This window comes from Microchirus variegatus (genome assembly GCF_963457635.1).
Source record: "Microchirus variegatus genome assembly, chromosome: 20".
Classification (NCBI taxonomy): Eukaryota; Metazoa; Chordata; class Actinopteri; order Pleuronectiformes; family Soleidae; genus Microchirus; species Microchirus variegatus.
Window position 1 is genome coordinate 10139198 of NC_139821.1, and position 22468 is coordinate 10161665.

General features: G+C 41.0%; 1 protein-coding gene across 1 annotated transcript in view; it reads left to right on the forward strand.

Moving 5' to 3' along the window:
- Positions 1-22468, forward strand: part of celsr1a (cadherin EGF LAG seven-pass G-type receptor 1a) — a gene marked incomplete at both ends in the record, with an annotated part of 95381 nt that overhangs the window by 51605 nt on the left and 21308 nt on the right. Inside the window, 9 exons of the mRNA XM_083907259.1 lie at positions 2960-3040; positions 11332-11489; positions 14784-14947; positions 15047-15172; positions 19804-19970; positions 20073-20258; positions 20346-20459; positions 21714-21888; positions 21981-22122. Coding sequence (XP_083763385.1) covers positions 2960-3040; positions 11332-11489; positions 14784-14947; positions 15047-15172; positions 19804-19970; positions 20073-20258; positions 20346-20459; positions 21714-21888; positions 21981-22122 — 1313 coding nt within the window. The remainder of the gene's footprint in view (positions 1-2959; positions 3041-11331; positions 11490-14783; positions 14948-15046; positions 15173-19803; positions 19971-20072; positions 20259-20345; positions 20460-21713; positions 21889-21980; positions 22123-22468) is intronic.

The window sequence follows — 22468 nt, forward strand, 5'->3', positions numbered from 1 at the left end:
GAAGAATCAGGGTCCATCTTTAAAAAAAAGAAAAACAGAGGTCAAAGGTCAGTGGGAGGGTCGGCATGACAACAGACATGGAGTAGCTATTGTTGTAATGATCTGGGTCATTTGGAAAGCGCTGTGTGCTTGTGTTTGAATCTGCGGGGGGGCCAGCAAATAGAGGTCTAGTCTTTATGTGTGTGTCTGTGTGTTTTGAATGTGTGCAAATGCCCACACCACTATTGGGACTGTTGTGCTATATGAAGACATTTTTGAAATTCCACATTGTAATGTCTCAAGGACAGGTAACTGTGTTGGCATAGTAAATCGAAACAGGAAATACACAACTCACTGAGAGGTTGTCTTGGAGCAAAAGGAGTTGTTTTGGGGTTTCATGTGCGTTACCTACAGGAAATAATGTCACTGGTGTCAGGAAATGATGTTATTTAGCTGGACACTCGACAGGATGTCAGATGTATCAGGAGGATTGTGTCTGCCACACCACCTGCAGGGATGAAAACACCCAACAGACAAAGACTGCTTAATTTATCCACTGACTTTTACCTCATAGTTTCATTACAACTGTATATGTTAAGTACCAATAATAGAGCCACTACTACTACTTCTCAATAGTTTGTAACTCATTGGATCATTTGGTTCAACTTACTGACAAATTATCTATTATGCGACGTTGACACTGGGCGAGAGTCTGCGTTCACCCTGGATGGGTCACCAGTCGATCACAAGGCCAACATACCAAAACAAACCATTCACTTTCACGCTCACAATGGCAGGAATCTTAATTCTATTCTCATTTGCCGGCAGATTCACCAGCTATTGTTTCAACCAGAATGAATTGTGACAAATTGTTTGTAAGTGAATCACCAATGAGCTATAAACAGCAGCTATAAATAAGATGCAATTATCCTCCATGTGATCCATACACATGCTTTTTTGACTGCGGACACAACAAGCCTGTGAGTTCGCAGTAGTTTTCTCGCTCTACCTGAGCTGCATATGGGACTGTGATATTATTTACAGCCCAGAGTATTTGGACAACATTCCCAGACAGGCTTATTTCACTCTTGCAGCCTCTGTGGTTGTTACATTGCTGATTTAATCATCAGAGCATACGTGCAAATTACTTCACAGCATAACTCCAAGTACTTTATGAACATACCATGTCTATAATATTGCACAATTAAGTTGTTGTAGATTGTGCTTCAGAACAACATTTTGAGGCCCTGTAACTTGCTGCAGTTTTTGACTGTTCTTCATCTGGTAGAGATCTCTTTGAACAACTTAATCTATGTCTCTCTTCTTGTGTCTCTCTAATCTTTTGGTTGAACTTTAAGTCCACACGGTGGGTAAATGATCTTAAAATAAACCGCAAAGAGCCTGCAAAAGCCTGGAGTTGTCATCTGTTTCTTTAATGATGCTTTCCTGGGTGGCCGTAATGACAGAGACGGACGGGCACTTAGACACTTCATCAGCTGTGCATAACGATCAACACTGCACCAAGGTGTGTGTGTGTGTGTGTGTGTGTGTGTGTGTGTGTGTGTGTGTGTGTGTGTGTGTGTGTGTGTGTGTGTGTGTGTGTGTGTGTGTGTGTGTGTGTGTGTGTGTGTGTGTGTGTGTGTGTGTGTGTGTGTGTGTGTGTGTGTGTGTGTGTGTGTGTGTGTGTGTGTGTTATGATGAGAAACTGGACATTTGTGTGTTTCTCGCCTCAGACATGGGTTCATGTTGTGTGTTTTTTCTGCCAAGTGCTCTTCAGAAAGGTTAAGTTATGTTTTTTTGAGGTGAAGCCCCAGACATTGCATTTCCCCCACTGGGTGTGTTGTTAGAGGAAGAGGTCATGTTATCCTTTGTTCTTTTCAACCTACTGTGTGTTTTCACAGACTCCAAATATTTAAGGTTATCGTCAGACGTAGACACACACACTCTTAAAGCTGTAGTGTGCAACTTTGAAATATAAACAAAGTCCTTAAATTCAAACCATTGTTAAAATACTTTGCACTATGCTGATTCAGCTCCATACAACTGTGTTTTCAGTGCTGTGGTGGTCACATCTTGTGTGACAACATTCCCACTCTGCTCATAGAAAGTGATTTTATGTCAAGACAGACACAAGTAAAATATGACGGCTGCAAACAGGTTGGAGTGAAAACAGAGAAGCTGTCACAGAATCTTTTAGAAGTGAAATCTGCTGCTCAAAGAACCTGGTGGATCAGCAGTTTGACTGGATAAATACTTCTTGCCTCCACCCACCCCTGAGCTGCTGGTGTATACACACAAACACTCCCTCAGTGTATACATTTTAACATGAAGGACGGAGTATATATACAAAGATACACCATTTCTGTTGGCATAATGCACTGTAGCTTTAAAGCATTTAGTTAAAATGTGTATTTATGTATTTTGAAACAGTTGGTTTGGATGTGGTCTTGTTTTCACAGTCTTGTGCTAAAAGTAAATACACTCTGTGTTTTTCCTGTTGTAAATTTCACCTGCTCCGTACACAGCACAGCGTTTCACAGGGTGACGTAAATCTGCCGGAGACACCTTTGTCCAAAGGTGGAGGCGCATGAGTTGTAGCTTATTGTGTGAGGTAGAGCGGGGAGATGTTTTTGAAGTGGACACAGAGGAGTTATGTTTTTGCGTCATGGGTGTAGCTATTGTTTGGATCTGTGCTTATTTCTGCTGTCATGTTGTGCACCGACTCGTGCGAACAAAGGAGGAAAGACACACTGTACATATAACACACTTAAAAGAATATCAATGTTTGCAGTTGCATGTCTATTTATTGATACGTGCAACAGACAAGTATTTTCTGCACTTGAAAATGAGGTCAAAAAGAGACGAGACTCTGACATAAATACGCACAAACATCCACAGCGCACACACAGTGAAGTGGCTTGGCTGTGGGCTGCAGGTCTAATGCGGTGTCTCTCTCTCTCACGGTGTGTCTCTCTCCCAGGACGGGGGGAGTCTGGTGGACTCCAGTGGGGCTCTGCGGCTCCCTCTCTTTACTGCCTGGCTGGAGCTCAATCAGAAGGAGGTAACTCTGACCTCTAGCCTAGTCCCCACTGGTGTCTACTGGTGTCTCTTTTCCACCTGGGGTCTCATTTAGTCCCTGCTCTGCTTCTAGACTAACTATTGTACATGCTTACCTTAGATATACAGAGGTAACATGGTGTCCTACTATGTGGTCCGTTGTGGTCTGGCTCTCGTCTGATGATGGGATTGAAGTTGTGTTGGGCTGTTGAAGGTGTGTGGTAACTTTGCTTCCTACTTTCTCTCCTGTTTTTGGTCTCTGGGAGAAGTTTCAATATGATTTATCGCTTTTCACCATTTTCATGACGATCTTTCAGAACCCACAAGAATCCCTTTAACTCTTGATTTCCTGCATTGGCCTGCTTTTGCATGTTTTTGTATTCTTCTTGAACCAAAACCCAGACACTTGTAGCAAAAAAGTAATTTCTAGTAGTTTTGAACACATGCAAAATTGTGGTTGGAGTGCTGGTGTTTTGTCGTTTTGGACAAAACTGAGCGTGATTTACTTAATCCATCTACTTCACGTTGTGGGCTGTGTTAATTAGTCATGTTCATTCAGGAATTAATCTGATGGTTTGTGGTCTACTTTGTTTAATTACATCACTGTCTATCTGTCTGACTATTCAAAAGTGTATCATTATTATTATCTTATCTATATCATTATGCACTACAGGTTTGTCTGTTTCACTTTATTTCTCTTTGTGGTTAGAGAAGCTGTATAATCTATGAATGGACCACCGGTGTATAAGTGATACAATATCAGCCTTATGCTCATCTGTCAGCTCTCATTGACTTCATATATTGAGGTTTGTTCAGGTGAAATAAACATGTCTGAGCCTTGGCAGGGAGACAGGCATACAGGTAGGTGGACTCCCACTGAGCAGTGATTGTGTTTTCTTTGGCGGCAGTCGGATTCCATCAGAGAGGATTAATGACAGTAAACGATACATGATCGTTGAAGATGGCACTTATTACAACTATCAAGGGGTGGTTAGACTGTGATTTTGTTTTAAAGTGCGTGCTAAGTGCAGTGGAGAGGATTGTCATGTGACAGCAAGAAGGTTCTTGGAAATCCGAGGTAATCCCATATCTCGTCTGATACCCATAATGCATTAAACTAGACCTTTTCGTCCCATTTGGTTTGGTTGTTTCACACCAGTGGAACCGTACCTTCATGCAGGTCTCGGACCAGTTGATTTGATGTGCACCAAAGTACCGAGATTACATTCACACCAACGAACCGAACCAAGGGACCAAACATGTTTGGTGCACACCAAATGCTGTTTGTGTGAAATCAACCTTAGACAATTGAAAAGCAAACACACATTTTGCTAGGTTTAGCACCACACACTAGTTCCGATGACGATGATGATATTGTTTGCCAGCCTCAAGGCGTGAAGGTCCTGCACCCAGCCGTTAGTGAACTGTACATGAGCTAAAGATTTGTGAGTTTTAAAGTGATCCGATGTGTAGCCACTCACACCATAAACACGGTAAGTAAAGATGTCTGCCGTGCACAATGGCGGCAGAAGGTCTGATCACTGCTCCACTCTCACATAAATGAGCTGTGGTGCAATTTGAACTCTTGGTGAGATGTTTCAGACTCCAGTGATCTTCAAAATACAAGTGCAGTTAAATTAAAAAATGTTAATGTTGAAACTGCAACTGGGGCTAATTGTCTGTAACTAAACTCCTTGTTTAGTGTGAGTAATTAGCCATGTGTAGTGTTGTTATTTGCAACCAAAGGCAATTGTCCACAGTTAAAAATCTATTTACTAACCTTAAGCCATTGGCATACACAGATTTAGCTACATCTAGTAAGGTAGTGATTCTCATTGGCTTGCTATTGTGACTTCTAGTTCCTCTCAGACTGGTCCTAAAGCACACACATTGGTTCAACTTCTTGTGTCTGTTTAGATGAGTGAGCTCGCAGTCAGTCTGAACAGCAGACGTCTACAGCCTTGTGTCATTGGGGAAAGAAGCTAAATCTGATAAATCTGTCACTATAGACCGCCTCCGTACACGGTGGACTGACGTGATTCACTACATCTCTATCTCTGCCTCATTTCGCTCTATTTCCCTCACCGTTTACATCCCTCCCCTGCTCATCTGTGATCTGCGAGTGTGTCACTGCAAGAAGGAAATTTCACACACCTCACCTAGCATGACTTAACCTCTTATTAACACTGGGAGAGACAAACTGACGGTGGAATTTTGGGGGAGAAGAGAAAAGGGGAGATAAAAAATGCTGTGTACAAAGTGTAGATATGAAGCTGAGAGAAACGTATAGTTTATAAACATCGTCTTATCCTTCTGTCTTATCTTGCTCCACTGCACATTTCTGTTATCACTCCTATGATGTATATCAGGCCTTGTTTTATTGTTCCTCTGCTTTTACTGCAGAACATTAGCATCAATCCTGCTGAGATAAAGGTTAGATAGTTAATGCAGCAGGACCACGAGGCCAAGATTTTGATAAGAAGATTGATACGTCTGTCATATTAGTATGCTACATAGAAAGGGAGATGACTTAGCGTTAAGACTGGTTGCTTTTGTATAATACATATACTGTTTATTGTACAAATTAGACAGATTTATCGGTGAACGACAGTTTACAGATCAATCACGGCTGTAGACATGTGACTCATATGTTGGCGAGTATAAAAAAAAGGCAATAGGAGGAGAAAGGTGGAAAAGTAATTAATCAAGCTGAAGGAGTCACAGAGATGAAACCTGTCTGTAAAATGTGCTTCCACAAACGGATGAAAACCATCAATCAGAAGTTAATGTCACTGATGTCATTTGTTAAGGACTATTCTCGAGTCATTTCAGACAGGATTCAGTTTCCCTTACCTCAATTTGCACATGTTTTTCCCCCTTCAAAGCCACAAGACAACAATGGCCGCTGTCCATCTGTTTCGCTGATAGATATGAGCGCGATGAAGGCGACAAAGCAGCAGCAACATGTCGGCTTGAAAACAGGACATCGTAGCTCTGTTGTAAAGCCTCTGGGAACCATGTGTGTCTCTGTTTGTGTGAGTGTGTGTGTTTGAATAATTCACACTTCTAGGTTTACATAGCCAGAGGGCAGGTGAGGTAATGTGGACATGATAGAGTCTGCCATAGGGAAGATGGGTTATACTAGCCTGTGCATGACAGGGTTTAAACACACACACACGTACATGCACAGCTATCTTTTTAAGGACTCTGAACTTGACTTCCATTCATTCCATAACCTTAACTATGACCAGTTGATGCCTAATCCTAACCTGTTAAGGAGGACTACTGGTCCTGACAAGGTCAGTATTTATGACAGGAAAGAATACAATTGCAACAACACACACACACACAAACACACACGGCTCATTTTCATCAGGGGTCATTTTTTTCATTCAGTAGTCAGAGAAACAAAGGCATTTCCTCAGGCAAACCCAAATAAAATAAAAGAGAGTGGGCGCTTTTTCCTGTATTATCCAAATGAGCCACGGAGCTGTCTGCAGCACTGCTAGCATGCTTCCTGTTTCCTACTCACACACACACACACACACACACACACATACAAATATGCAAACACACAGGCACGCTGCTTGCTCACTCAACAGATTACATAAACATCACAAACACATTATGCAGACATCCTTCCTACTCTACCCCAACACATGCACACATAATCACCACCAAGCATTACCCACAGATTCTTGTTAAGACACTGCATCGATGATTGAAATTGGTGGTTCAACCAAGGGCCCTTCTGTATGGAGTTCTTCCTCCCTAGGTTCTCTGCAGGTAACTTCTCCCATATCCATCCATCCATCTTCTACCTAATTTCTAATTTCAGCGTGACTTCATGATAAAGTAACAGTTAAGTAAAAAGCCTCACCCCTTACCTTAAACATAACCATAAGTGCTGTCTCTTCAGGGCCATAATTTGTCTGAAAAGGTCAGTGTTTATGCAAGAAAAAGTCCCAAAGAGGTAAGAAATAAATAGTATACATGGGTACACACAGTCATTAGTTGCTCACTTTGACAGTGTTTTAGGTTGTTGTTGTTTTTTTTTTTTTACAAAGGTGTCGAACTGTGTTCAGCATGTAACTCGATCTGTGCGGCAAAGCTCTTTGTCCTGGCCGCAGGGCAGGTTGACTTATCATGTCGCCTTTGACAGGCAGCCTGGCCGTAATAGAGGTGTCAGTGTGAGCCTCTGTTGGTGGGAGGGAGGGAGAGTGCGTGTGTGTGTGCTTGGGTGGGTGATTTTGCTGTGTCGTCTGCGTGCAGACTGGTTGTTATCGTCGAAAGAAAGTGTGGGTGTTTTGATTGCAGCTGGCAGAGTTTTAGTATAGTTTTTTAGTGCACACGAGTGCGTTTGTTTGCGCGCGCGTTCAGTCCGCTCGTGTCCTCTGCCGTCCCCGCCTTTGTGGCGAGCTGTGGGGCTCAAGTGCGTTGCCATGGTCGCAACAAGCAACATTGCCCCCGGAGACGACACCTGAGAGAGGGGGAATCTTCAGCGGGTCAGAGTCGACCGGAGGCTACAGAAGAGACTCTCATGGGGCTCGTCACTGTGAGGGCAGAGTGCGCTTTAAAACGAGCTTCAGAAAGAAGCCTGAAACCATATACAGTTGGAGCAACCACGCGGTCACACGCTCATTAACCTAAGCTAAAAAAGCTAGTGTTTAACCTTGCCTAAGAGAGAAGAATAATTTAGAAAACAATACACTTGCATCCATGTTAACAGTTCCTGGAGTTTTATCAAAGAAATTCACTGTAAACAAATAGCATTAGCTCTATATTATTTATACTCTGTATGTATCTTACCAGCATGTGTAACAGCTGCAGCCTCTGATATTTTGGTTTGTGGGTCCATTATGTGTGACATCAGGGTCTCGCTCTCATGTTTTGCTTCCTGTTTTTTTTATTTTTATCTCATCCTCTCTTCACGTGACTGAATTCTAAAGCGATGATGCGATTTTAATCAGCGTGGCTTCGCGTTAACCTGAGAAGTCAACCACGCAGCGTGGCGTTCTTTATCTTCGACAACTTTTTATGCAGTCATCAGACTTTCACTCATCTCTAATTTTCCCACCGCATTGAAGCAATTTGAGTTAATTGTTTGTTTTAAAATGACACTTATCTCACGCATGGAAAAATATAATTGTAGACTCCACTCCGTGTGTTTTATACGTCTTACTCACATATTTAAAAAGAAATGAAATGACTGTAATCATGATCAAAATCATTTAGCTGCTTGATATGAAGCAAAGACTGAAGCATGAATTCTTATAGTAAGCTCAGGGATTTGTGCAGATCTTACTCAGAGTATTAAAGTTGAAACAAGGACATGAAAAAGCAATGATTGGAATTGCCACTTAATGGTATTTTAGACGTTCTGAAGGCTGGTTTATTTATTCACCATTAATGACTCTCTTCGATTATTTTCGGTCTTTTCATCTGCTGCTGACTGTTCAGGGCCAACATTATTCTCCAGTTTTGTTATTTTTCGGCCCACAGTGGGACACTCGGCAAGGGGAAGTGCATCAGGTTGTCCTAATTATAGTGGGCAAGTGTAATTACACAATCTTGATTGGTAGACCTGCTGAGCGTGTAGGATCTATCATGTTCCTCTCACCTGAACGCTGCTATGAGACACACTTCCTGACGTGCAGTCTACGTTGTCTCAGGTAAACTCCCATGTTACATAACGCCGCTATAAATCAAGAGATGCACTTTTCTGCTCAGAGTTTGCGGCACCGCAGCCAACACTGGGAGGCCCCCCGACAAGAATTAACTGGTTCGCACGTGGACTGCCTGGAAAGACAGATGTCTGTGGATACCATGGCGATGCTTGTCTGGGAAGGGGGAAGTGGGTGGGTGGGTGGGTGGGTTTAACTCAGGTAGGCACCTGCAGATACCTGCACAGACGGTTAGTTGTCCTTTTGCCAGTGACAGGGTTTTGGGTTTGAGATTTGCAGTTTTATTTGTCATTTGTATATGCACAGTTACAGGGATACATAAATAAGAAGAAATAAATAAATACATTTATTTATTTATTTATTTGTTACTTCATTAATTCATTAATTTATGTATTTATTTATTAGTTATTTAAATAATTAATTCATGTATTTATTTATAATTTTCAGGACAGTGTGCACGTACAATAATCATTTATATAACATGAAAAGTGGGGTGTACCAGATTTAGCAAAAAGCTTGTAAAAGACAACATAGAATACAACATACAACATAGGACACTGTTAAATGAAAACATTAAACACAGAGTACAGTAAATATATATTTTTTTTATTATTATTTAAAATCATCAGACAGTATATTAGCGACAATTTTGATATTCAAATATCGTTTTAATGGTTGATTGACTGATCGATCAATCAGTCCAAACTAATCAATCAAATAATTGGCTAATGAATCTACACTAAAGTAATACATAATAAAGTGTATAGACATATATAAGATATTGTTGTTAATTGTTTTTAATGCTCACTTGAAGATGAGACATTCACTCACAAACTTCATGACCAGAGAAGATCGCATCTTTATGGACTTCTGGCTCCTGATTGGACACTGAAAAAGCCCTGAGACCGAGATACCTGTGTTAACTGAGCAACGGCTTTATATCGAAGATAAATATTGCGAGACAGCGATGTAACATGGATGTCAACTGAAGGATTTCCCTGGAAAACGAAGTGAACGGTGAATGTTGTTGATGGAAACAGGGCCTGTTGATTGGGAGTGGCAGTGACAAAGCTCTATAACAGTCCCTCTGGGTTGGAAAATATTCAGAAGCAGAGTCCACCTGAGCCACAACACTGCAGCCCTGTTGCTCTTTTTTTTCCCCCTACCTGTCTGCCAATCACTCCTTTGTCTTTCTCTTCCAGTGTCTTATTTCTGGTCAGCCTGCTTCCCAGTTTTTGTGTGTCACTTTTTTTCTTTTCTATTTAGTTTTTTTCTACTCCTTCTTCCTTTGCCCCACCAGTATCTTATTACTCTAATCCTATTTATGTAGGCGTCACACACAATTATGCACACACATTTTTTTTTTCTTATCCAAGCTTATTTTCTTCTTCGTCTGTCCACTGCTACTTTGGAAATGTGATTTGAAGATAAAAACACACACACACACACACAAAAATGTAAAAACATAACACTGTGATCAGATCTGAGATCTGTAGTCTCATTTGTTTTTGTAGTTTTAAGATTAGTAACCAAAGAAATTCATTATTTTGTGATTTCAAATTAAAGCTCCACTATGTAACATCTGTCACCAATCCACTGCAAGTGCCGCTAGCTTCTGAAAGGACGACACCAAGTCCGTATTTCAACCGTTCTCCTTCAACATTTGTTTTGGTATCTCACTACCTCACTCATATTTCAGAGAAACAGGGTTAATTCCTTAACCTAAAGTTCTCTTTCAACATTTGTTTCATCTCGCTCATGTTTCAGAGAAGCGGAGATCGTTAAACCTCAAGTTTGCTGCCATCTCACTTTACTAGCGCAGCTGTTATGTTTCCACCTTCCCTTTCTGTCAGTCATGATATACAATGTAACACTCTGTGTCTCCACAGACATAAAAAACAGTTACATACTACAGCTTTAAACGTATCTACTGATAAACCCAGAGTGACTCATATTCTTCCTTTGTTCCTTTCACTTTTTAAATCAAACTCCCTTAAATGGCTCCAGTTTCTGGTTCCTAGTCCACTATTGTTGGGTAAATGCTCCACTGAACTTCAGTCTCAGGTTAGATATTTCACGAACTAAAAGCCGTTTGTTGGCCCTGATTTTTTGAAGCACATCCACATTTTTCTCAGATCAGCATTCGTCGGACACGAGCCTTGATGAAGGAATTCACCGACTTTGTAATCATTAGTCGTGAGTGAAAAGCACAATGGGCTTTTTGTTGTCTTAAATGCAGGAGCGGCTCACGTGCTGTTGCCGTTGTTGCCGGATTTGGATTCAAGTGAGCTTAACATTGTTTGTGTAGCGGCACTGACCCACACATGCAACTTCCTCCTGACTGGATGAAAAAAAACCAAAGAAAACATATATACAATTATTTTAGAATTAAAAGTTAGTGAATTTATTATTATATTTTTTTATGCAGATTAGTTATCTTTGTTCTGTTTATTTGATTTGAAGTTGTAAAAACATTTTTACCATTTACACATTTATTTTATCTGGATGTTTTTCAGCTGCTCTGCTTACTTCTTCACAATTTCCTACAATATTTGCACTATTATTTGTGAATTTTTATCTAATGCATTCCATTTTTTATATTCTTTTTCAGCCTAACATCGGACGTCTGGGCATCCCTCATGGACCCTCTGGAGAAAAAGTGGCCGTGGTTGCCGTGGACGACTGCGACATATCCATGGCGATTCGCTTCGGAAGGCAGATCGGCAATTACTCCTGCGCTGCCCAGGGAACCCAGACTGGACAGAAAAAGTAAACTGTTTTTTCCTTTCTCTCTTTTCTTTGAGTCGAAACACACACACAGGGCCTCACCAAACGAACCAAACAAATTCTAATTAGAGTCAATTTAAATTTAATCAAAAGACCTTTATTGCTCCATGGATATGTATCTTATACAAGGGAAAGAAACAGTTAAGATTGTTGCCGTGTTTTGTGGTTTATTATCCAAAATGCAAGCAAACAAACAAAAGAAGCAAGGTTATGTCCGTCTCTCCGCTCATAGGCTGTCACTACGACTATGATACCTTCACTATGCCCAAATTGAGAATGTACTAATAACAAAAACTCAAATATGCCAAGCAAATCTAGTTAACTATTAACTAAATGTAAATATTGATAATCAAAAATCTGGTTTAAATTAAAAAAAAACAAAAAAAAAACATCGAAAATCTGCAAACAAAATGAAACTTTGTATTGTTTGATTTTATTACGAATAAACCAACAACTAAATACCACAACTCGTACACATGTCATAAACCACACGAGTCAGTCATAAGCATAATTTCCAATCTTTACACTGGATAACAAGAATAAACCAGAGTCAGTCTTTCAGTGATGTATCATCAGAGCTGAGAGTTTCTGTAACAGAAACAATAAGTCAGTTACTTTTTTTTTCACTTTGTGTGGCAGTCACTGAGACTTTAGACAGAGAAAGTGTAGGTGCTGTTACTCTGTCAGGTTTCTACAGCGACGTGTAGAAAAACCCTGAGGCGCTGAGAGAAGTGTAAGAGAAGCACTGGAACGTATGAGTCTGCTGTTAGGAAATATTATATACTTAATTATGCCAGTTATTGTCGTATCATATTCAAACTCACCCTGGGAAGACAGCCCGTCTGTCTGTCTTCTCCTGCATCTTATGGCAACCGTATTTATGATTAATTCGTTGAAAATGTTCGAGAAAACCGATGAATGTCTCGCTGCTCGTCATGTAAGATCAAATCTTTTCCCTCTGTCGTGTTCCTGCATGAGACCCCATTGTCTTCTGCCAGTACTGCACTACCCTACAGTAGCTCAGCTATTAGGGAAAACTTGTACCTTGGAGGCTACAATGGCCTACGTTACAGCTGATCACTTAACACTCATTCCAGCTTACTCTCCTCCTTTTGTCTTAAATCCCTGTGATAATCGTGTGGCATTGCTGCTGTCAGACGTGGCTTCAGACAACCAAGAAGTCATCACAACACAGGCTTAAAGTGACTTACTGTGTATTTACCACAGACTAATTGATTTCCATTTTCAATAGCGTGAGAGGTTGTTTTTTTTTTTTCTAGAGCACTAACATGCTGAGGCACATTTAGTATGCAGAGGGTGGGGACAGCGAGAGGGATGGAACAACTTCAAGGGGAGTTAATGAGGTTACATTCCTTCAGGAAACTTGTTGCACAGGTCGCAGACACTGGCAGTTCAGAGTCACTTAAAGTGTGTCGAACTTTAGTTTTACAGTACGGTACGCTGTTGTGTAAAGAGATGCAAAGCGAGCGAACGCCTGCAGGTCTGAACATCTTCACTGTGAGTAAGACAGAGGGAGAAACCACTCACTCGTCATTCAACGCGGTCCCTTTTTACACAATTTCCCGCAAAAGGCACTGTCCGACATGCACAAGCTTTCACACGCTTAGGCTGAACATTAGATAGCCTAGTTTATTTTGTGTCAAGTCAGTATATATAGTATTAATTACTGCTTATAACTGATAAGGCCTCCCCATACATTCTACTGTCCGTGTCCACAGAGAGCATTTAATGACTGTTTATAAAATTGGACGTATGAGTGTGTCTGGTTACATACATAAGCCCCTTTTCCACCTATGGTCCCAGCTCGCCTCGCCTCCGCACCGCACGTTTTAGGTTGGTTTTCCACTACAAAATAGTACCTGCTCAATGTGGGCGGAGTCATCGCCGCATGAAACTGCCCTGACTTTATTTTACAAGTGACACACACAAACGAGTGACTAATGAATTGTAAAAGCAGTTGTTTTCAATGTAACGGAATCATTAGAATCAGTTTATTAAAATGTTTGTTCAGTTCTTCCTCGTGACCCAAGCACAGTCACTGGACTGAAATACAGCGGCAGGGTTTGTGTTGCCGGTCGAGATCGCGATCAACAGTGCTGTCGCTAAATACACCAGACCCCTCTGTTAAATACTGAGATTTTAGACATTTTCCTTGGTAGTTGTTGGAGATTAACCCCATGTTTTTAGGATTGTTAAGTCTTAATAATTGATCTACAGTATGGCATTGTTCGGCTTGATTCTTGTGTTGGATGTCTTGCTCATGGTAGGTACTAAAAAAAGTACCAGGTACTATCGCTAATGGAAACTCAAAATAACTGTGCTGGATCCTTATAACTGGATCCTTACTGGATCCTTGTCCCAAATGGATACTGTCCTTTGTAGTTTAGATGACAGATATCAGATTGACATCATGACTTGTTACTGTAAATATGGGTTAAGAGTTATGAGTCACTTTACTCATCGTGCATGTAATGTGCAGTGAGTTCCTGATCGATTTACAACAAATGCAGACATGTATTTTTTAAGCAGTGTGGGAAGGGATACTGTGTGACTGTATGCAGTTATACCACACCCCTTCATTCAGAAACAAAAAGCAAAAAACCTTTTAGTTCTGAGATAAAAAAAAAAAAAAACTCAGTTGCAAACATTTTACAAAAATTAAGGGTTGCATTTTTTTTTTTAACACTTTTACATGTAAAGACATGTCGGAATCTGGAATACTTAATTGATCCCTTGGGGCTCTGTAGGTGTAGATAAAGTCGATTCAATAAAGTAAAGTATGTCAACTCCAACTTTGTCTGCAATGTGCAATTAAAATGATTCATTGTGTCATTTCATTCTTAAAAGGCTTTGAATGCACACAACTTATACAGCGAGTGGTTTAAACAGTGTTTTCTTGCACTGAAAGAGTTCTGGGTGTAAGTAAGCAGCTTCCTTCATGACCTACTGTTAAGATCTTGACACACAGTTGTGGTGACGACGTATGGTGTGTGAGCTTTGTGCCAGCCTCAATCTTGAAACAAAACCACCTTTTTTTCCCCTTTCAAATACATGTCAATCATGCTCAATATTATGTCTTACCTCAGTTGCACTTTGTTGGGTAAAGTAGGGGCATCTGAGGTTTGTTACAGTCTGGAATTTATATAACAATCTCAATTTTGCATTGTTTTTCCTCAGATTTGAAAACATGTACCATAGTTTTGTGTAGCTTCTACATTCAGTAGATCTCTAATAAATGTTCTGTCTCATCTGCAGGTCTCTGGACTTGACTGGACCGCTGTTGCTAGGCGGCGTTCCCAACCTGCCTGAGGACTTCCCGGTCAGAAACCGAGACTTTGTGGGCTGCATGAGAAACCTCACCATAGACAGCAAACCCATTGACATGGCCAGCTTCATTGCTAACAACGGCACCACAGAAGGTTGGTTACGCAAGATTAGACACCAAATCCATGTCCACTCATTGAGTAAAACACCTTGGAGTTATTTACATCCCACTTTTTTGTCTCCTAAATGTCCAGGTTGTCCCGCAAAGAAGAACTTCTGCTCAAATGAGGTGTGTCAGAATGGAGGAGTGTGTGTCAGCAAGTGGAACACCTACAGCTGCGACTGCCCAATTGGTTACGGGGGCAAGAACTGTGAACAAGGTAAGAGTGACTCAGCGTGTTTTTCCTTTCACTTTCTAATACTTTCTAAAAATGTGTGCATTTGCCTACAGTATGTACAGTACATGCATCTTGAGGACTTATAGGAAATAGTGTATGTTTGGGAGATGATCTTGGGCACTGGGTTTAAGGAGCTCCTCCCTTGACTCAGTCTGAGTCATGCAGCAGTCTCAGTTGAAAGTCACATTAAACCACTCCACTCCACTGGATTAAAATCACAAAACAAGGCCTCAGGTCTGGATTTTTAGGACCAAGATCAAACTCTCTGACTCACTCACTCATGACCTGCACTCAAACGATGCAACAAAAGAAACGCAAACACATACACTCACTCAAAGTCGGGGTAGCACTTTATAATAAGTGCACACTATTAAAATTTGTGAAGCATTAATAAATATTGAATTAATCAATTATAATGCATGAATACTCATTATTATGTAGTTTATAAACACAGTTATAAATGTTTAACTCATCCCATCAGCTGAGGAACAGTGTCCAAATAGCTGCTGTACTCAAGCAGCCAATCAGCATCCACCTCCAACAAACGAGCTCTAACAGTGAAATGCTAATTAAGGATATTAGGATAAATGGTAATAGTGTGTGCTTATTATAAAGTGTTCAGATAAAGTCAGTCAGATAAAAAAATTGTACAAGACATTATTTCTCAAAGTGTAATAATAATTCAACGACAACACGGCTATTACTAACAAGGTGAAAGAGGGCTTATTACCATCTAGTGTAGTGGAGGTGGACACACTTCATTCATCAGTTCCCTACTACACTCTTAGAAATAAAGGTTCCAAAAGGGTCCTTCTACAAGAGCTGAGGTTCTACCTGGAACCATTTGCTTCTGAAAAGGCCTTTTCCCGAAGAAAGGGTTTTTCAAGGGTTCTTGGTAACACTAATGGTTCCAGTAAGAACCATTTTGATCCAGAGAACCCTTTAAAAAACCCTTTCCTGAATAAAGGGTTTTAAAAGGGTTCTTGGTGGAACCCTCGAAAAGGGTTCCAGGTGGAACCTTTATAAAAAGATTCTACCTGGAGCCTAAAAGGGTTCTCCTATGAGGACAAGTCAAAGAACCTGATATGGTTCTAGTTAGCACTTTTATTTCTAAGAGTGTAGTGCTTGTATAATGGGACTTAACTGTGCATGGAAATGTACTGGCTGTCCCTGTGACTGTCGCCACCTCACCATACAGAGGTAATAAATTGTTTGTCAAAAGGAAACATAAAAGCACCACAGCTTTCCACCAGCGTTATTAACATCGCCAAACCCAGCTCATGTTCTTTTACGGTAAGGAGAGAACTCTGATTCCCTCCTTCAGGGCGAGCTTTCCAAACAATGTATGAAGGTGTGAATGCGTCTCTTTTGCCATCTCGTCTATGAGGTAGCCGCCTCAGCTAGTGCCAGGCTCCGGTGTCCAGTATCTGAACTGGGCCGGGATCACAGCGAGCTGGGATGAAGTTTTTATCTGCTTGGCTTCTTGTTGACAAGTTTGGTTTGAGGCGACACACGAGAACCAGGAGATTTGTTGTCACTGGCTGGAGAAGAACAGTTCGTTTTTCTATGTTTCTTTTTTAAAAAAGAACCATTTTCAAGTCAGGGATTGCGTTCTATCATGCCAACCTAAAGCCAGGTAAAAAATATAAGCTTATTGTACACGTCTGCGGCTCAAGGGTGGCATTAACCTGTTATGACAAGTTTCTGAGTTTCTTTCTGGACTTGTGTCAAACAAGCTTATATTTTGTTTGTAGTCAACATATCTGGCCGAACAAGTTAATCTTCTTTAAGACTTCACAAATAAAAACTGTGAACATTGTTCTGAACACGGACGAGATACTAAGTTTGAACCATCTCTGTCATCTCTGCTGTCCCATACACAAACTCTAGCTGCTACTGCTGCTGCCTCCCACTTATCAAGAGGAATTTAAAGAATCAGATGAGCACTGCTAACCAGATTTATGTTCATTCACTTGAAGTAAGTAGTTTATAGTGACATCTAGAGGAGAGGCTGAAATTTACAACAACAAACTGCTCCTCTGCTCACCCCCTCCCTTCCCTGAGCGCTACAGTATCCTCAGCCGGTCAAATGTCGTCCTCGTCGTCTTTCTCTGTGGTGCCGGCGTAAGGCCAGGTACTGGTTTTGCTTTATCCGCTGTAAAATATGTGTGGTCCTCCATTCTAAACGCGTAAAAAGATCCGCTCTCAGGCTCGTCTCGGCACTCAATTTGTTCTCTTTGGTTTGTCTATACAGGCTCCCATAGAAACATGGCGTCGTAGCAATGCAACAGCGGCCCGCGACCATGTTTTTTTACATGACTTTTTGAAACACTACGAAAATGAAACAAAAACTATTATACAGCGACTAGACAATGCAGGAGCACATACTACACAGTGTCCTTTTAAAGGGGATACATGTAAAATATGTAGCATAGCATATGTTGACTAACTTTCTTGCAACCTGGCTGTTAAAGTGCTACAAGGCAAGGAAAAGAAAAGATCTTTATTCTCTTTATCCAACCAAAATTGTACAATAAAAATACGAGGTCCAATGGAGGGTTGAAACAAGTGGCATTATTGGGTGGCTGTCAGTGGGTGAAACCAAAACAACTAACCAAAACATTCAGGTTTACACCTCTCAAATGAATGTTTAAGTTAGTACTTGCTGCACCATTGTTATCATTGAAGCCAGTATTTTCATTTAACATGACACATCATAGTCCTTGTGTGCCTTAACACTATTAGATTTGATAGTGCAACAGTCTGATACAGATCTTTTTAGCAATTTCCTGACTTCTCATCCAGTCTTATCATCAGGTCAGTTTTTCTGATGGAGCACAGAAGCTCTCTTTGCCCTCATCTTCTTCAGGCACCGGTCCCAACAAAGCTATCAGAATTGAGCTTTGGTAAAATATTCTGAATTAAAGCACTACAGCCGCCAGCTTCAGGGAACAAACATGTGTCTGATAATTATAGCTTTTATATTTGTGTGTTTAATTGTGAACAGTTTGGTTGAAGTCTGTGCCCTGAGGACTCGTGCACGTCTAAGTCTGAGCTGCAGAGTACACAGGAGGACACACCGAGAGTGTGCTCTGCTGAAAGATTGACCCTTTCTCTGCGTCTGTGTTGTTTCTGTGTGAGCTCTCACTCAACATCCACAGACAGTTTATATAGAACTTGTCAGAATGTTTTTGTATATGCGTTAAAGTGTTATTGTGTAGTTAATACTTAAGCCATTAAATAATAATAATAATTAATCTGTATCATGCAATAATAATCTGCTTGTCAACATATAATCAAATTGACTAATCATTACATCATTTTAGCATAATAACTAAACAAGTAATACGTAAGCAACACAGTATCTATTGAGTTACGTTAAGTTATTTACATTATGTTCCATTTTTTTTTCAGCACATCCATAGCAGAAACAATTCATAATATCACACAGCTCTAAACAATTACCATTAATTCCATTCACATCACAAAGACACAAAGGGGTATATGCTTTTTTTGTCTCTGTCTATCATTTTGCTTTATCAGTCTCCGCACTGAAGTGAATAATTATCTTGGATTTCTCAGTTGGCAGTTTTATCGTGAAATTCTCCAAGCATGTGCAGTCTTGTGGCACATTACCTCATTCTGTAGTAGACATCTGTTCAATGGGATCAAAATGATGTTTTAAGTCGAGCTGTTTTAGGATGTGTTAAAACACATCTATTGTTTTAAGGTCCATTGTGTAAGAATTTTACGACATCGAATCTAAGTGATGCTGCAGATTGCAACAAACGCAGGACAGAAAAAAATGTAAAAACACTGATTCACAACTCTTTCCACTCTTCCACCCTTCCACTCTCTCTGTCATTTCCTCCTCGTTCCTCATTAATTTATGCATCAGGTATATGTGTAGTACACATCCATTCAGGCTGCCGTAGAAACGCGACGGCACAAGATGGCGGCCCTCGGCCCTCTGCCCTCTATTTACTGTAAAATACTTTAATCATTTAAATCCTTATATTTGGGACTGTGGAGGCCCTACCATTTGCCAACGTGTGAAAAATTATGATTCACTTGTGTTTTTGTGGTCCTCCTCAGTCTAAGTACAGGAGATAAAACACTTGATGTTGACTTCCACGCTCCTTGTGACGTCACAAGACATGGAGCTTTGCTTTGTCCCTAAAACATGCGAGAGTGCTGGCGAGGGCAATGGCATCCGAAAATCGGAAGTCCGCAAAAAGTTCTATTCTTGGCTCCACAGTGCAGCACAGTCCTAAACTTCCAGCCTCAGAGGATTTATCTATGTTATATATGACGGCAATGTGCCTGCTAGAGCCTGCAAATGATCACTTTTCCAAATGCTAACTGCTGTTAGCTCCCACTAGCCTCTGTGGCTGATGTCATTTCCTGTCTTACTTTTTTTTAATGTCATTTCCGTTCATTATTTAACTTGGAGAAATAGGGTATTATATGGGATCTTTAAGGCCATGAAAACCAAACAATTTTAATTTTATAGCATTTATCCACTTTATACAGACATATAACGGAATATACGTCCACTAAATGTTTAGCACTGGACCTTTAGCACAACATAATTGTTGTCTTTCTCTCTGCAGTGATGCCATCTCCTCAGTTCTTCGATGGCCAGGCACTGATTTCCTGGAGCAACCCAGACATCACTGTTGCTGTGCCGTGGTACTTGGGCCTCATGTTCCGCACCAGGCAGCCTGCTGGCACCCTCATGCAGGCCAACGTTGGACTGTCCTCCACCATCAACCTCATGGTAACATGGACAGCACGTTGTCAATAAACCAGGGTTAAAATAAACACCACCACGGTCAGTTTTTCCTTATCATTAAATGTATCCATCGCCTCTGCCCCCCAGGTGAGTGAGCAGCATGTCCGCATGGAAGTGCTGCTGAGGCAGCAGATGGTGGCATCGCTGAGCTTCCCCCAAGTGCGCGTGAATGACGGGGAGTGGCACCACTTGCTCGTAGAATTAAAGAGTATTAAAGATGGCAAAGACATCAAATACATGGCCACTGTGTCCCTGGATTACAACATGTACAAGGTACCTGACAAAATATATCATGAATAGTTAAAGAAATAAGACATTAAACATGATTATTCATTTAATGATTAATGTATTTTATTGCAGAAGAAGGTAGAGATCGGAAACGACCTGCCTGGTTTGAAGCTGAACACTCTTCATGTCGGAGGTTTGCCTGGAGAGGGAAACCATGTCAGGAAAGGATTTGTTGGCTGCATACAGGTCAGTACAGATTGTTTTTGTATTTGTGTGGCAAAATAGAAGAAAAAAGAAAGAAAAAAATGAAAGAAACAACAAGGCTATGTATTAGGATGACATAGACATAATAATATACATCAAAAAAAAATAATAATAATGAATTTCTGTTGATCCCACTCACTGGGATCTGCTGCTCACTCAGAGGCGAGAGAAATTATGAGAAAAAAATGTGATTTAAAGCCCAAACAGTACTTTATATACTTTTCTTTCTTTCTTTTGCCAATCATATTACCCATTTAGCTAAAACTGTATAAACTATGAACTGAGGTTGTAGAATATATATTCTACTCTTTCACACTTAAATTAGTGGGTATACCCAGGATTTTTCAACCTGTGCTAATGTTACACTGGTTACTATTTTGCATCTTTGCATCTTTGACAGGACGATGAATGCATGTGCTCTTTCAAACCTCCCTCGGTATCTCACTATGGGAAATGCCCTCTGGCGTGACCGATCATGGAAGCTCCAATGACACCACGTCTGTCATATGACAGACCAATCATCTCGAGATGCATGGGCCAGCTCGCCCCCCTTATAAGCGCACCTGTGCGCTGTACCCGCCATTCTCGCTTGCTTCCACGTGAAGATCACCGAGCTCCTCAGCTTTCCTGTTTCGGATTATTCACTTAACTGCTCTTCAGACGTGCCGTAAAGGTAGTCACCGAGCGTGAATATTTTATATTCAGGATTGCTCATCGTTTTTATTATCGCTGTTTTTGTTGCGAAAGCCGTGTGTATTTACTGCAATGTTAGCCGTCAGGGTTTAGCTTGTGGTGTTTCTGCAACTGACCGTCGAGGTTAGTCATCATGACTACCACCTCCTCTAAGGGGACAACGGCTAGCGGCAAGGGGAAGGACGTCGAGTCCCGCCCCTGCCCGGCCTCTTGCGGTTTTACAATTTCAGGGAGAGATCCACATCCTCTCTGTATTGCTTGTATAGGAGTCCAGCATGCGCAAGCATCACTCGCGGACTCCCAATGCTGCCAGCACTGTAGCGCCATGCCAGCAAGGATCCTACAACGGTGCCACATTCCGAATAGTAAAAACACATCTTTTGACTAAAATGGTTAAAGTTTTTTATCCACAGATTCAATCTTTGTGATATAGTTATGGATTCTTGCCCCACAGACTTGTACATTTGTGCTTGACCATAATACATGGATGAAGTCCTCTATCATTCTGAATTATAACATCTCTTCATTGGTCTTGCCCTTCAGGGCGTGCGTATGGGTGAGACCTCCACCAATGTAGCCAACGTGAACATGGCTCAGGGCCTGAAGATTCGCGTGGAGGAGGGCTGCAACTTGGACGACCCCTGCGACTCCAACATCTGCCCTGACAACAGCCACTGCAGTGACGACTGGAGCATGTACACCTGCGTGTGCGACCCAGGTAACACATGCCTCCATATTAAACACACTGTGTTCTTTGCTCAGAAGGGTTTGGGTGTACATTTCTCACCTTTTTCTTTTTCTCCTGGTTAGGCTACTTTGGTAAGGAGTGTGTGGACGCTTGTCACCTCAACCCCTGTGAACATGTGTCCACCTGTGTCCGTAAACCAAGTTCCTCCCATGGATACACCTGTGAATGTGGACAGAACTACTATGGACAGTACTGTGAGAACAAGTAAGGTCACATCCACTCAGTGTGTATGCATATGTGTATCTGACATCCTTTTACGATAAGTTTTACCTTTTTAATCATCTTAATCAATAGTTTTGTCATTTTAGTGCTGTTAGTCACAAGTAAGGCTACCCCTCAGATATTGGAAGCAGCACAGGGTGGAAGCTTTAGGCATTTTGAGGATTTTTAATGATTGGGTTACACACTGGTGCTTTCTTACTGAAAGACATTTTACAGACTTTCTTGGTATGCAGATTCCGATGTTAAAAATAATCAGATTAGAACCGGACTTTGTCTCCCACCAGAGACAAAGCTCATTAATCTTCTATTGTAATGATAGGTTCTTGCT